This window comes from Balearica regulorum, chromosome 20, assembly GCF_011004875.1.
Source record: "Balearica regulorum gibbericeps isolate bBalReg1 chromosome 20, bBalReg1.pri, whole genome shotgun sequence".
In the NCBI taxonomy this organism is placed as follows: domain Eukaryota; kingdom Metazoa; phylum Chordata; class Aves; order Gruiformes; family Gruidae; genus Balearica; species Balearica regulorum.
In genome coordinates this window covers 963772-978695 of record NC_046203.1, presented here as the reverse complement: position 1 = coordinate 978695, position 14924 = coordinate 963772, and the positions used below count along the sequence as shown (strand labels likewise).

Here is a 14924-nt window from a genome sequence, read left to right as displayed (position 1 = left end):
AGCACTACTCCATCATCTGATAGAAGACAGAAATAAGGCAATACTGATGTGCTACCCGCTGCCTGGAACACTCCACTCAGACACCACTGAAACTTAATTCAGGGTTTATTCTGTACAGAAAACACGGTAGCAATCCAGTACATCTTTAGCCCAGCTTAGTAGCCAGTTCTTTAGCCTTTGCTTTTTCAAGCTTAGCAATGCGAGCCACTGATTTTGGACCCAAGACGTTACCGCCCCAGTGACGACGGATCTGCAAAGAAGTGAGAACAGGTTACATGCCTCATAGAATCTCTTACTGCATCATTCAATCAACTTGCTGCTGAAGGCAAAGAGCTCACTCAATTATGGGTAGTCCTACATATTTCAAGCAGTGAACTATGTTTTGGGACAGCACAAAGATACAAGAGTTTAAAATCTTTCCCCATGAATGGTGCTGGATTCAGCCATCACCTAACTTCTGGAGTTGAGCCTAGCAGAAGCTGTTGCCTTCTCTACAATCCGATGACAGCTCTACTTACTCCTAACTCAGTGACAGTGTTCACATTTTACCCCACCCTCAGGTAAACAATCTGGATACATCATAAATCTAGGTACACAACCAGCAAGCTCTGTGTCTGAAATAATTTGCATTTCACTGGGAAGCTTTTGGGGACAGTGAAAGACAAGGCTAGCAGCACCCAGAATCTTACCTCATCGTATCTGTCATTGTAGTTGGTCTTCACAGCCTCCACCAGCTTTGCAAGGGCTCCCTTATCCTCCCTGTTGATGATAGTTTTAGTTCCTTTCAAGCCTCAATTTAACACTTTCCATAAATCTTTTGCCTCAGGATTTAAGAGCTCCTAGTGGCAACGTGATTTTTTTAGGTTAGGCATAAACATCATTTGCCAAGGGTTAACCAGTCCAACCATCAATATTTTAGGAACCTGCACTGCTCAGATTAATAGTTCAATCTACGTATTTTTAGAGTAACCATCCATTCTGGTAAACCAAAATAATCTGTGTCTTTAGGATCTGACAGAGCTCTTCATACAAAAGGACATCTGTATTAGACATTATAGGAGGTAGTATTTTAGTTTTACCACTTTAAACTAGAGACTCAAGTTTGCTATCCATCTGCCCCACAGTCTGTGATTACGGGCAGTTTGCCTTCACCACCACAAGGAATCAAGTCGGCACACAGAATACTTACGGGTTAACTTGGGTGAAAGCAACAGAGGTACAAGTCTTCCTGTGGACCAGTCGCCCCAGTCTGGCTTTGCCCTTGATGATGCAGTACGGCACTCCCATCTTGCGGCACAGAGCTGGCAAGAAGACTACCAGCTGAAAAGAAAGGGAATGCGCTGTATAACTGAGGGAGAACATCTTTTTATTCTTTGAATCCACTTGGGCTGTGGCAATTGCTCAGTGTTAAAAAGCTCGTTTTGCTCTTCATTGTTGATTCAGGTGAAGAAATTCATACATCATTGCAAGGGCCAAGCCTCATTGTAATACCAGGACAACTTGGAACATGCATAAGCATTCCAGTTCTGGTAAATACAGCTTTTTATGCATTCTCTTTTCATGCAGTAAAATTGACCTAAAATGCATTTTCACCCCAAGCCCAGTTCTGACCTCAGCTTAAGTGACACAAGTAGCCTGTAACATGTACCAACGAGTATGCTCACCTCAATGGGGTCTACATCGTGGGCAATAACTACAAGCTGAGCTTTCTTGTTCTCTACCAGCGTTGTGACACTGTTAATACCTGAAAAAGAAGTTATAGATAAGCTTTGATTCCAGTCTCTTTTCAGAGCTTTCATATAAGCCTCATACAACCAGGTCAGATCCCATAGCACAGCTTCATTATGAAAGTTGTGAAAACTCTTCCCACTTGTTCAGTAGCACAGACAAGCTATTCCATGGACAATTTGCTAAAGCTCAGGGTTAAAAAGCTCGTCTATTTTACTCTTCACTTTGAGTTCAGGTGAAGAAATTCATACATCATTGCAATAGCTTGTCCAATCCTGCTTGGCTGGAGCAGAGCACCAACTCTTCTCATCGGTTTGCTAACTAAATACCACACTCCCGTATATGCAAGCAGCCAGGTCCACGTACAAAGTTACCTGCTCGGAGGACTGGTGGCCGCTTAGTCGGAGCATCTCCCTTTCCTGCAGCTTTCTGCTCAGCACGAGCCAGTAGCCTCTGCTTCTTCTCTTGCTTATTTTCTGGTCTATATTTGTGCGCCAGCTTCAGAAGCTGCGTAGCTGGAAGAGAACGTCGACTAGTTAGGTACATGATCTGAAAATCTAAGCACTGCTTTTTAAAAGACTGCAGTGCATCAGCGATCTTGGTGGTTGTCATGGTTGTCATCAAGTGAATTTAGACAGCAAAAAAGTTAGCATCATTTGCACCGTGCAAGACCAGAGCACCTCTAGAGCCTGTATTTACCTGTCTGGCAATGAAAGCTCCTGCGTTGCTTGGATGAGAAAATGCCTGTTGACCCCCACAGCATTTATGGTTAAAGGTGCTGCATGTCCTCCTTTAAGGCAAGCAACTTGTTGCACTCAGAGTTTTCTCAAACTGTTTACCCAGTTGAAAAAAACCCTATGTGTTCTATAGCAAGCAGGAAGAATGGACTTCAATGGAAACATGTAGTTAAGATAATCTTGGCTCTGGATTAAAGTAGGAGCATTGGTATTTTCTATTCCCTTTTCAAAGCACACAGCAGCTATCAGCCAGCAGCTTGCTGTTGACATCACCCCAGACACTCTTAAAGCCTCCCTAAAATGCTTCCAGAGACTCTCCAGCTTACCTTGTTAAGTCTTATTTTGGTTTCTTTCCTCTTCTCTAAGGCATATCCCATTACAGACCCAAGTCAGGAGAATTTTATGTGGCACATCCTTACCTGTTTGGCGGTCCAAAGCCTGAGTGAACTGGTTAATGGCAGGAGGCACCTTCAAGCGCTTGTAAAGAATGGATCTCTGGCGCTGCAGTCTGATGTAGCGCGGCCATTTCACAAAACGTGTGAGATCACGCTTCGGCTGGATATCCTGTCCTAAAAATACAGACTTTAACTCAAAGCTGTTCCAAACCCCCACAGCAACAGCACGGAATAGGCACGAGTGCATCAGTGATCTTGGTGGTGATATGTCAGCACTGTCACTCAGATAGCAAATATTCTTTCACATCATCTGCACACCGTACAAAAATGGCACAACAAAAGTCTGAATTGATGTACCACACCATATGCAAAATGGCAAGACTCATCACAACAGAATAATCCAATGAATCTTTGTAACGCAGGAAATTCAGCAAGTTGCCCATAGCCACCTTCATACACCTAATGAAGGACAGCTCTCAATTGCAGGCAGCAAGGCAACTGCCTCCATCACTCTCTCCACTCTGCAGCTTTATTAGAACATCCTTCTGTTTGCAATTTAGACGTCTACAAAACAAGAAAACTTTGAATGAGTAACCCAAATATCCACTTACTCACCGATGCCAAAGTTCTTGGGCCTCTTCTCAAAGAGGGGATTGACAACCTTCTTGGCCTCCTGCTTCTTGACTACAGCAGGGGCCGGTGCCACCTTCTTGCCCTTGGCCTTCTTTCCTTTCGGCTGCAAGTAAGAAACATAACCGTCCTTCTTTTGCCTCCAACACTTGTGTACCTAAAAGAGCTTTCAGTCCACCTTGGAAATGCAATTTCCCAGGCATTTCACCACCCTGGCCTTGCTCCTCCAGAGAGCAAACCCTTCGCTGTGACTCTAAAAGGCCGATGAACCTCCCTGAGCAAGACGCCATCTAAAGCCGCCTGCCCAGATTGCTCCCCAGGAGCGGCTGGCGCTCCCCGACACGGCGAGCAGCCGAGACACCCCCACCGCAAGTCACTGCCCACGGAGCCCGGACCAGGATCCGCCGTACACCAGGAAAAGCGCTGCGGCCTGCCCGGGTTACCCCGCTCCCAGCAGCCCGAGCCGGGCAGCGCCGCGCTGCGTGGCCACCCCACTGCAGGCGGGTAGGCCCAGACCCCGCCGGACCGGCCCCGCTCACCGCAATCCGGGCACGAAACACCCCTCCACCGTGCCCCCAAGCCACCGAGCACCCGCGCGGCTCCCCCTGCCCAGCGATGGGGGCGGATGGCGGCGGATGAGCCCAGCCCCGCCGCTGACCCACCGCCACTCACCATCTTGGACCGAGGGAGAAAAAGGCGGAGCGCTGCATGCTGGGAAATATCTATGTGGCGCGCCGTCTCGCGAGAGGACGGCGGCGGCGCGCGGGGCGGGGCAGGGGCGGGGCAGGGGCGGGGCAGGGGCGGGGCCCGAGAGGGGCGGGAAGGCGGAGGCTGGAGGCCGCCATGGCGCAGCAGCGGGTGCTGCCGCAGAGCAAGGAGACCCTGCTGCAGTCTTACAACAAACGCCTCAAGGATGATGTCAAGTCCATCATGGACAACTTTACCGAAATCATCAAGACTGCCAAGGTGGGCCCGGGCCGTAGCCGAGCCCCGAGGGGAGGGTGTCGCGCCCGCGGGAGCACCCGAGGTCCTGAGGGGAGAGGGGGAGGTTTTCCCCGGGGCAGCTTTGAGGAGAGTTGGGGCGTCCCTGACGGGAGAGCGAGGGCTTTGAGGGGGGAGAGGGCGGCCTTTCAGCCGGGGCGGCCCTGAGACCCTGAGGGGGGCGGCGGGCGCCTTTCTCCCGGTTCCCCCGAGGGCGGCCGTGAGGGAAGAGGGTTCCTCCCCCGGGGCGGGCGGCGATCACTTCTGCCCGGCTGCTGCTGGCCTCCCGGCCTCCGCCCTGCGGGCAGCCAAGCCGTGTTGCTGAACGGGGGAGAAGCGCAGGGTAGCAAAGGTGATCCGTGGGCGCCATAGAGTCCAGCGGTTGCCCCAGAGATTCCAGGTGTGAACTGAACTGAAATAAGATGCCTTATCATGTGGTAATCATGTATCAGGATTTCAGTATGTAAAGGTGCATATGTACACTTTTTTCTTTAGATTGAGGATGAAACTCAAGTCTCTCGAGCAACCCAGGGTGAACAAGATAACTATGAGATGCATGTCAGAGCTGCAAACATTGTGAGTAGCATCTGCTGTTCAAATCAGTGGGCACACCTTTCAGGTACTGTTGGGTTCGTTATTGCATCTAGCGCGGCCTTTGTAACACTCATGAGGACTGCTGCTAGAAAAGTGACCTGATATTTGGGGTGGCTGTTGGGTGAATTCCTTCTCTAGGGGGAAAGCTGGCTTGTCAGCTACAGGCTTCTGTCAGAATCCTCACATATCATGGATGTTCCTACTTTATTTAAGGCTTGGGCTGAAGAAGCAGCTTGGGAGATCTTGTTTTAGAACTGGAGCAAAGCACTGTTTTGATGTACTATGTGCTATGTCATTTTTTTTTTTCCCTGCTACAAGGTCCGAGCTGGTGAGTCCCTGATGAAACTTGTGTCTGACCTGAAGCAGTTCTTGATCCTCAATGACTTCCCCTCTGTAAATGAAGCCATCAACCAGCGCAACCAGCAGCTGAGAAGCTTGCAGGAGGAATGTGACAAGAAGTTGATTGCACTACGGGATGAGATCTCCATTGACCTGTACGAGCTAGAAGAAGAATATTACTCTTCCAGGTACAAATAGGGCAGTGGACTTCTGCCTTATGACTCCAACCCTTTTGGGGTAGTTAGTCCAGACAAAGTAGTCCTTAGAGTATAGGTCTTGAGAATGTTCCCAACAAAATTTTACTCCTGTTTTTAATTAGGTCAAACTCTTTTTCTGCAGCTAAAGCAACTGCCTTTTCCTTGTAGATGTCCTACAGGGTATAAATGCCATGGTGAAGGAGGTATTTGTAGCATCCAACTCTGGGTACCTGCTTTAGTTGGGTAGATTTGACAGATAATTGCTTAAGCTTCCTTTGTAATCATTGTAAAAGGAGATTAATTTCCTTGGGGGTATAGGCTTCTGTCTGAGTATCCCTGTGGAGGAGCCTCTGTCTCTCTCCCTAGAGCGGCTAGCTTGCTGAGGTGGGTCCTCATGTTAGATCACCACATCTTTGTGGTCAGTCCTTTCACAAGTGACCTGGTTACACAGTGTGCCTTTTCCCTGATAGTCCACTGCCCCTGCCCGCCTGGAGCCCTCTTGGGGTGAACATCTGAAATGAGCAAAAAAGACTTGCTCAGTTTCATTGAATTATGAAGTATTGTGATAGGATTTTCTATGGGATAATGACTTATTACTGATTTGTTTGTGGGATTTTTAATATTTTTAAAAGACCCTTTGAAAACAGGTTTTAGAGAACTCAGACACTTTATTTTTTCATTTTATTTTCTTTGATGCACTCCAGCACTTCTAGTTGATGATGCAGTAAATGAAAGCAGGAGAAAGCAAATGAGAACCTGATTGTTTTGGCTGCACTGTCCAAGCTAAGTGAAGTCAGTGCAATATGACTTCTAGAGAAAAACTTAACTTTTCAAAATCTTATTTAAAATTTTAATGACTAGGTTTTCTATTTTTGCCTTTCCCTTCTTTCTAAAAATGCTGAATGCCTATAGCCCCAGCTAAGTCAACTAAAACCCTAATAGCTCAATATCTTTGGAAGTTAGGCCATTGTTTGAGTAATATATGTATTTTAAAGGTAAAAAAGATATTGATATGACATAGCTTAGAAACTGCTATGACATTGCAAGAAAGCTAGAGGTAAAAGTTTAGAGTTGTTTTTCAAAGTTTACTCATTTTTTTGGGGGGTGGCAAGGGATGCTGGAAATATCTCAGAAATGAAGAGGGATGGTCGCAAACCCAAGTACCACTGCAGGCCCTGATAGGTCGGGGTGCATCCAGTACACAGGCTGCATACAGCATCGCAGTGAGCTGTATCCAAAGTGATGTGGTGTGGGATGAGAGTGCCTCACATGTGCCAGGCGTGCTTCCCTTACACTGTCACCAGGCTGCAACCACTGTGTGTCAGTAGCTTTAACTTTTGGACTAAGGGGTTCTGACCATGCTGGCATGGTCTGTTCACCTGCCTGGCACCAGATGCCGTGTAAAGCAGCCCTCTGTAACGGAACGAACATCTAAGCACAAACGTTGGCATATACCAAACGGATTTGCCTTCGTGCTTTTTCTTATAGGAGTGGTTGCAAGGTGCAGAAACTTGGCAACTCTACAGAGCTATGATCCCTCCACTGAAACCTGTTATCACGTAGCACTTAGTTGTTTGTTTTTAGCACTTACTCCCTTCCTGTGCTCTTTCCTGTCTGTTTCTGCACCAAAGAAATTGTGTGTTTGTGTAAATACAGAAACAGTGATTTATTCAAAGTCCTTTTATAATTAGAATACTAAGATGTTTTTAATGAAACCTTATTATCTAATGTGGGAAAAAGGATTTCTGTTATGTCACATAGTCTTGAGTGATAATCATGTTTAAATGGCTGTAAATGCAATAGCTGGTTTGCCCACAAATGGGCATTCTGTGCTGTCCTGGGAGCCCAGCTGGGGAGTTGCCTCTCTGCACCATCGCTTACTTCCCTGTGGGGCTTGATCCCTCAGGATTTATAAAGAGGTGTGCAGTCCCACGAGCCCAAGACATGGGTTCCATACAGCCATCCCACCAAACTTCTCTCCCATGCTCCAGTTTCCCTGAAGGTCACTGGTTAGTTTATTTTAGGTCGTCCCTCCAGGGAAGGCTGTAGAAAAGTGAGCTCTCTCAGCAGCACACTTCCAGATGCTGCAAAGGCGAGAGCTGCCCCGTGCTGTGCAGCTTGTTTGGTCCCTGCGTGCTGCTCCCGACAGCTGTGAAAAGCCAGCGGAAGGGAGCATCTCGTGCCCAGCAGCTATCGCTGCCATCGTGCTAACAGGGCTTAGGTGGCAGCCCCTTGCCCACAGTTGCCAGGCTTTTTATGTGTACATGGGAGTTTTGATGAGGAGACCTGAAAGCAGGTCCTTGAAACTAAAGCCGAGTAGATTGTTCTGAAGGAATCTTTACTTTCCATCTCTGTGTTAAGTAGAGCTGTTCCTCTGTGCACAGACCTGACTGCCTGCCCTGAGGGAAGCAGTGAAGTCCCTTCCACACACTGAGAAATCCTCAGCCAAAGGACAGAGCAGCAGGTTGGGCAGTACTGTTGTAGGCTACGTAGCAGCTACGTAGTAGCTACATAGTAGTAGCTGCTCATTCACTCTTTTGAGGAGTGTTATGTGAGAGGCGAAGCTTAGACTTGGGACTAACTGGGGCAGCAGGAGAAACCGTTATGCTTGTGACGCAGCTAAAATTTTCTTAGTAACTCACCTGCCAAGATGTGGTGGATGCTGTGGCCCGGTTCTCCTTGAAATACCGTGGCCTGACTGACATGGTCTAAGACTGACAGAAAAGGAGTCATAGTTCTGGTTCAGTCCTGAAGGCTAATTGAACCCAGCTTCACTGTGTGGTGGGGACTGTAGGGAAGGGTGATCTTCCAAGGGATTTTACAAAGGCCCCAGATATAAAACCCGTATCTGCTGCCTTCTCACTTCTACTGCAAAACCAGCTGGGTGATGCTGCCAGAAAAGAGCTCAGTAGATGCTTGCAACTAGTGCTTTGTGTGCTTATTCCTCAAAGTGGTAACTCCAAGTCCAGCTTGTCTTCTCTCATCCTAAATGCCAAACTTGCATTTATGTTCCATTGCTCCCTCCTCTGAGATCATAGGACCTGTCTTGAGTGTGGGGTTAGATCTCAACATGTTTCATGTCTGTGCAATTTCAAGTGTCTCATATTTCTACACTAAATATTTCCCAAAGCATCTATTCAAGTCCATACATTAAAACTGTAAATAAAGCTCCAACAACAAAATCACTTGACCCGTTGGGTTTGTTTTACTGTGAACGCAAGCTGCTTTCCGCTCCAGCACTCACTTTGTCTTGGGTGTCTCGTGTGTGTGCAGCTCCTTCCTCTCTGTGGAATTTGTTTTGGTTTTGTTCCAGTTTCTTCCATCATTGCTCTTTTTAGTTGTGGCCCTTCCACGTTGTGTTTTCCTCAGAGCACAGGCAAGAATTAGCCAGTTGTACTTTTTCCCACACTGCTGGTTCATCCAGCTCCATAGTCTACAGCGGTCAAATCCAGCAAGCTGCTTTTAGAAGAACCGTTGACTCAGCTTCTGCTGAAACTAGTAGGAGCTGACAGTACTTTATCATCAGGCTGGGGAGCTTCAATAGAAGACCCAGACCTTCTGTGGTGTGCTTTATTGAAATAATGAAAGGGCAAGGGTGCAAATAGGTTTCTTCTTTATCATGACAGGGACAGGCCCTAAAACAATTGTGCTAGCTTTTTTGCTGAACTTAAATTTAGAGCAGGATTTATATTTTTTTCCTCACATAGGTTGTGATCTAACTCCAAGTAAAATAATTATGGATGAGGTCCTTGTCTCACTCAAATCAGCAGCAGAATTCCCACGTTTGGGGTGCCAGGACTTCAACCCGGATCTTTCCAGAGACTTAAGAGTGTCTGGATTAGAATTGGGCCTCTGTTTCAGTTTGTAGCAACAGTTTTGTCTCTGAAATTCCCCTGATTCTTAGCAGGCCCATGAGGTTCAAGACCAGCCCTTAAGGGGTGTCCTAGGGAAGGCCGGTGTCACAAGACTTGTGATGAAATCGCGAACACAGACCTTGCATCCATGAATGGTTTTTTTGCCATTTTCTTAATGCTTTGCTTCTGTCTTGCTCCCCCCCACCCTTTCCCTCCCTCCCCTCCTCTCTTACTGCACCTGCGCTCTCTCCTCACTGGGGTTGCTTGTTCTGGAAAGCTACAGTCTGTGTGACAGCAATGATCTTCCACTGTGCGAAGCCTACTGGAGACAAGACTTTGCCACGCTGTCCCCTGAAAGCCTCTCCATGCCTCTGACAGCTGCCACAGCAGAGCAGAGCGTTGCTACCTCGCAGAGCTCAACCCCATCGCACCCTCATGTGAACGGGCACGGGGCAGGCCCCACGGAGCACTCCTGAAGAGGATCCTCTGCTGCCGAACATGTTCCTCCTGGTGGCACTGTGCTGCTGGAAGTCTTCCACCTGCTGTACTGAACAAGCGTCTCCCACTGTCAGGAGAAGGCACTGGAGCTGTATTTGCAGGTTTCTGCTCACTGGGTGGCCACGGTGCTTTCTCCACCCCTGAGACATTGCCATGAGTGTTTCTCTCCCTTAAGAGATAGTGATAAGTAAATACAAAGTTGATTGTTCTAGCTAATTAGAGTTAGGTTTGCTTTTACATGATAGTTACATGTAGAGTCTATTAGAAATCTAGTCTGTTCCCATGTGAATCTCACCAAGTACATGCTGGAGTGTTGGGAGTTGACTTTTTTTGGGATAAACTTGAGCCAAATGTGGGGGCAATGAGTGTTTGGGGGAGTTTACCTCCTTCCCAAGGTTACTGACGTTCTGCCTGCTTTAAAGCAATCTCAGGATGGCATCTGACAACCTCCACTCTACTAACTAGAGTAAGAATCATGTAGTACTTTTTACTACACGTCTTTGCTGTCATAGTGCTTCACAAACTTGAACTTCTTGCTCGTAGTCCTTCAGGAGGGGCTGCCAGGAGACCCTTACGGAAGAGCAGTATTCTGCCTTTTGAAGAGGAAGGGGCAAACCGAGGAATCGGACTGAGGTATTGATGATGCCACTTGCTCCAGGCTGCAGATAGAAGCAGCCACATGCTTTAGTTAGTCCGATTCCTTTTTCAGTGTTTACACAGAAACTTACCTGTTAACAGAGCCTGAGCTAACGTGAAGCCAGCATTTGCGTTGGCCAATAGTTTTGTCTAATAAATCTTGCGATGACTGGGGTGCACGGAGCAGCAAGGGATACTCGGTTAGTCTTGCGGTTTCCCTCTAAAGAAATGCTTTTGGTGCTTTGTCTGCAGCTGTTCAGCAGCTCAGCATGTCTTCTGCCCTTTCCCTTTGCAGCTGTTCTGCGTCGGCTCGCAGCGTGCCGCTGAAGGGGGGTGTAGTTGAACTGGAATAGACATGGCAGCTCAGTGTCAGTACCACAGAGCCACGGGTACATTCCAAACAGCTGAGCCGAGCTTCCCCAGCATTCTGCTGTAACGTCTCGTTCCTTAGCATGTGAATTTTGGTGTAATTTTTGGGTTTCTGTTTCATTTATTTTTGTAATTAGGCGATTTAATAAAACTAACTCTTTTGTATAATTTTTAAAGCGTGTGTTTTCAGCCACGAGGTTTGGTGAAGATATGACAGCACTGAGCATGAGCTGCGCTAGGACGAGTGTTTCCCCCAGGGGTTTGAAGAAAACCCCGCTCCCTGCCCCGCGCCTGCAGCCCGACCCGCGCCCGGAGCCGTCACCGTCACGAACCCCGTCGCACCCTGCAGACTGAACCGGTTACCGGTCTGTCTCCTCCAACCCAGTCGTCCCAAATGAGGGTTTGGGACCTCCAGATCGGAGCCTAACTGGGCAGCGGCGAAGCGGAGGCCTCCCCGGGGGCTGCTCCGGGGACGGGGGTGGCGGGGCGACCCGCCGCCGCTCCAGAGCAGGCCCGAGCACCCTTCCCCCGTCTGCTTGGGGCACCTCGAGGCTTCACGGGGGCCTCGGCGTCCGGCCCCTGGCCCTCGCTGGCTGTGGCAGAGCCCCGTGGCCACGCCAGCCCCGGCGGACGCTCCGCTGGGCCCCGCTCCGCCGCGGCACTGCCGCTTCCTGCTCGCCGCGCGGCCGCCACTTCCGGCGCGGCGCGCTGAGGTCACTTCCTGCCGGAGGCGCCGCACGAGGAGGATGCCGCGGTCCTCACGGCGCCCTGAGGAGCGGACGGCGCGGCTCGGGCCCGGCCGGGGCTCTGCGGCCTGTCCGCGCTGAGGGAGCCGGGCGATGATGGCCAGCCTGGCCGCCCAGGACTCCTACCTGCAGGGCTTGGCCAGGAAGGTCTGCGTGCAGCACGACCCGGAGTCTCGGAAGAGGAAATTTGGTAATGGAGCTTCTGTCCCTCCTGGCCGATGTGTGGGAGTCTGGGCTCGTGGCAGGCTTGTCTCCACGGGGTGCTTGGCCCGGGGGAGCGCGTTGTGCCGGTTGTGTAGGAAAAACCAATCTGCTGTAACACGGTGCTCCCGAACACTTCAGTACACGTGTGATTGGACGTGGGAGAACTGGGGCTCTAGTGAAGAGTGCAAGCACGTTTGGCTCTGCTTAAATAAATCCTAAACTGGAATTTTTTAAGATTGAGATATGCCATCGCATTGCTGGAACTTTAGTCTTCAGAAGTTCAGCGTTATGAAGTGGGAACGTAGTGTTGTCCTGTTTTGTGTAATTTGTCTTTGTCTTCCAGTATCTAAGCCAGGCCAGCCCGAGGATGCTGGCAGACCGCTCAAAAAAAAGAAGAGAAAGAAACCCAAGAAGCAAGCTGAGAAGACAACTGCTCCTTCCGTCAAGCAGGTGGTCTCTAACACCAATAAACCTACCTCAGGACAGAAAGCAGCTCCTCAAGCCAGCAAATCATCTCCACAAGGAGCTGTTACACCCAGCAAAAATGAGAGTTTGGTTACAGGTAAGAATACCAGTGTTGCCACGGTCTGGTTAAAGTTACCTGAGCTGAGGTGGCTGCTTTTCAGTTGCTCCATATGTGTATAGTTTGGAAAGGCTTTAAGAAGTTCAGCTGAATTTAAAACATCTTTGCTTATTCCACGTGCCCTAAAAGCTTATACATATGTACAGACATTTGTAATGCCACCACTAGGTGGCTCTCTGGAAATAGCATTTAGTCTGAATTGCAGCCTTTTTATGTATTTGGGTAACTTCTGGGAATTACTGCGTGGATACAGTCTCTGGTGTGCCAGGCTGGCTTTCCCTGATGAATCTGGAAAACCTGATCACAAAGAAAATATGTCCTTGGCATCTTTGTTCCCACGAGGCTTGGTTCTTGTCCTCTGTCTTGTTTGGCAGCCGCAGGGCATGCCAGGCCACGCTGGCTGTCAGCGTCGAATGATATATTGATAGAAAAAGGGGAATTCTAAAGAAACCAGTGAAACTGAAACTCTTGGTTTCTTTAGATTTTCTGTTCTATTCACAGCATCTAAAGAGCTCTCAGAGCTTTTCCCGTAGCTGTAGAAAATTCTGTTTAGCTGGTGCTGTCTTTGAAGTATTTTTATTTTCTTCCTCTCATTTTCAGGGAGCAAAAGTGAACTTGGTTCCTCTTCTTTTTCTGCAATGAATCTCTTGCGTCAGAGACTACATGAGAAGATTAAAAAAGCTTCTGGACAAGTATGACAACTCTTAATATGTATCCATATGTGTGTTTATATAAATTCTTCCTAGCCTCCCAGGGGTGTGGGGACAAGGCTACGATCTTACCTGGCTCAGGGTTTGAGCTAATTCTGTCTCCTAAGGGAGTGCCTGTGGGTCTTGCTGGGTGACCTGGGTGTATTCTGTGCTCTGGAAAAACACGTGAGAAGCAGCAGGGCCTGGCTTGGAGGAGAGCATGCCCCTGGTGATTGTTAGGGAAAAGAAAAGCACAAAGAGCCTGAAAGGGATCATAGCTACGGGGTGTTGATAGAGAGTAAAGGGCTTGAAAGGCCTTTACTGTGTTCAGTATCTCTGAAAGCTGAGCCCATGACTTCTTGTCACAAGTAGTGCATTTCATAGAAGTTTGAAATCAGGAACTTGAGGACATCCCACTTGAATTCTGCTTTATCCCTTTAAGGCTCCTGATTCATGTCCATCCTTCTTCTTAGGATGATGCCAAAGAATTACCCCCTGCCGTCCTGGAGAAGAGGCAGCGAAGGAGGTATGAGAGAGAGAGAAAAAAGCGCCGAAGGAAGGAGTTGAAGATGAAGGCAAAAATGGAGAAGAAGGAAACTGAGGAGGTACCAGTAGAGCCAGAAAGCAAAAAGGAGGAGAGCACAGCTGAGATTGTGTTTAACAGGGTCGAAATCCATGAAGAGAATGAGTTGAGCAAGATCCAGAAGAAGAAAGAGAAGAGGAAAGCAGTGAAAGGCAATATCACTCCTCTGACAGGCAGAAACTACAAGCAGCTGCTGAGCAGGCTGGAGACCAGGAAGAATAAGCTGGAGGAGCTCAAGGATAAGGACCAGGAGAAAGCTCAGGAGCTAGAGAACAAGATGAAGTGGACAAATGTTCTCTATAAGGCAGAAGGCGTGAAGATTCGTGATGACGAGGAGCGTCTGAAAGAAGCTCTGAAGCGTAAGGAGAAGCGTAAAGCACAGCGCCAAAGGCAGTGGGAGAAGCGGACAGAAAAAGTGGTGGAAAAGATGCAACAGCGGCAGGAAAAGCGTCGCAAGAACATTCAGAAGAAGAAGAAGGATAGGATAGAGAAGAAGAAAGCCAGGGCCCGGAAGAAAGGCCGGGTTCTGCCAGAGGACTTGAAAAAGGCTGGCTTAAAGTGAGCGTGGGGCAGCTGGCCCAGGATGGAAGCGCTGCTGGGGGTCAGCCATGGGCGCTACCGAGCGGCCCCGCCCACTGCCCGGCGCGGCTGTGCCACCGCTGCCCAGGAAAGCAGCCTGTGAGGCAGTCACTGCCATGGCTCCCCAGCTTCATAAGGACAAAATGTCTGCTGTGTGTGTGTTAATTAAATTTTCTATGCCGAAGAAACACCTTCTGACTGATCAATTATAATTATTATTTTGCTACAGGAAGAACGTCAGTTGCAGTTGTTTCCTCTGGCGAGCTGTACGGTGCGGGCAATGTCCCGGAGGCCTGCAGGCGGTGCTTGCCATCCAGGGCTCCCCGGGGGTCGGGGTACGGGGGGTCGGGAGACCGGCCGGGCAGCGCCCGGGGGGGGGGCGGAGTCCCGGCGGGGCGGGGGTTAGGCCCCGCCTCCCCGCGCTGCCATGGCAACAGGAGGGCCGCCCGCCACGCCCCCTTTCCGTTGCTAAGCGGCGGGAGCGCGGCTGAGGTGAGTGCGCGCGCGTGGGCGTTCGCAGCCGCCCTGAGGGGACGTGGCGGGGCCGCCGCTGCTGCCGCCGAGGTAGCGAAGGGCTCTTCC

General features: G+C 49.3%; 3 protein-coding genes and 4 non-coding genes across 10 annotated transcripts; 2 read left to right on the top strand and 5 right to left on the bottom strand.

The window, feature by feature from the left end:
• Nucleotides 1-87: 87 nt before the first annotated feature.
• RPL7A (ribosomal protein L7a) lies at nt 88-4242 on the bottom strand. Its single transcript, XM_075772133.1, has 8 exons — nt 4163-4242; nt 3476-3596; nt 2885-3034; nt 2103-2243; nt 1665-1744; nt 1190-1320; nt 690-759; nt 88-250 (listed from the first exon to the last, which is right to left on the bottom strand). The coding sequence occupies exons 1-8, from the start codon at nt 4163-4165 to the stop codon at nt 146-148; spliced, it is 801 nt and encodes a 266-aa protein (XP_075628248.1). The 5' UTR covers nt 4166-4242; the 3' UTR covers nt 88-145.
• On the bottom strand, nt 1397-1469 carry LOC142604675 (small nucleolar RNA SNORD36). Its single transcript, XR_012838524.1, has one exon. It is a non-coding gene; the product is annotated as a small nucleolar RNA SNORD36 (small nucleolar RNA).
• LOC142604682 (small nucleolar RNA SNORD36) lies at nt 1913-1989 on the bottom strand. Its single transcript, XR_012838531.1, has one exon. It is a non-coding gene; the product is annotated as a small nucleolar RNA SNORD36 (small nucleolar RNA).
• On the bottom strand, nt 2314-2389 carry LOC142604685 (small nucleolar RNA SNORD24). Its single transcript, XR_012838534.1, has one exon. It is a non-coding gene; the product is annotated as a small nucleolar RNA SNORD24 (small nucleolar RNA).
• Nucleotides 3103-3175, bottom strand: LOC142604684 (small nucleolar RNA SNORD24). The gene has a single exon (XR_012838533.1). It is a non-coding gene; the product is annotated as a small nucleolar RNA SNORD24 (small nucleolar RNA).
• Nucleotides 4243-4293: 51 nt separating the features above from the next.
• On the top strand, nt 4294-11261 carry MED22 (mediator complex subunit 22). Of its 4 annotated transcripts, none has more exons than XM_075772137.1 (4): nt 4294-4456; nt 4967-5047; nt 5384-5592; nt 11136-11261. In XM_075772137.1, the coding sequence occupies exons 1-4, from the start codon at nt 4334-4336 to the stop codon at nt 11170-11172; spliced, it is 450 nt and encodes a 149-aa protein (XP_075628252.1). In that variant the 5' UTR covers nt 4294-4333; the 3' UTR covers nt 11173-11261. The 4 variants fall into 4 exon arrangements, with proteins under 4 accessions (XP_075628252.1, XP_075628250.1, XP_075628249.1 ...); XM_075772135.1 differs by lacking the exon at nt 11136-11261 and adding an exon at nt 9733-11128; XM_075772134.1 differs by lacking the exon at nt 11136-11261 and adding an exon at nt 9834-10261.
• Nucleotides 11262-11653: 392 nt separating this feature from the next.
• Nucleotides 11654-14530, top strand: SURF6 (surfeit 6). Its single transcript, XM_010310290.2, has 4 exons — nt 11654-11894; nt 12252-12470; nt 13092-13183; nt 13654-14530. The coding sequence occupies exons 1-4, from the start codon at nt 11798-11800 to the stop codon at nt 14323-14325; spliced, it is 1080 nt and encodes a 359-aa protein (XP_010308592.2). The 5' UTR covers nt 11654-11797; the 3' UTR covers nt 14326-14530.
• The last annotated feature ends 394 nt before the right edge of the window (nt 14531-14924 follow it).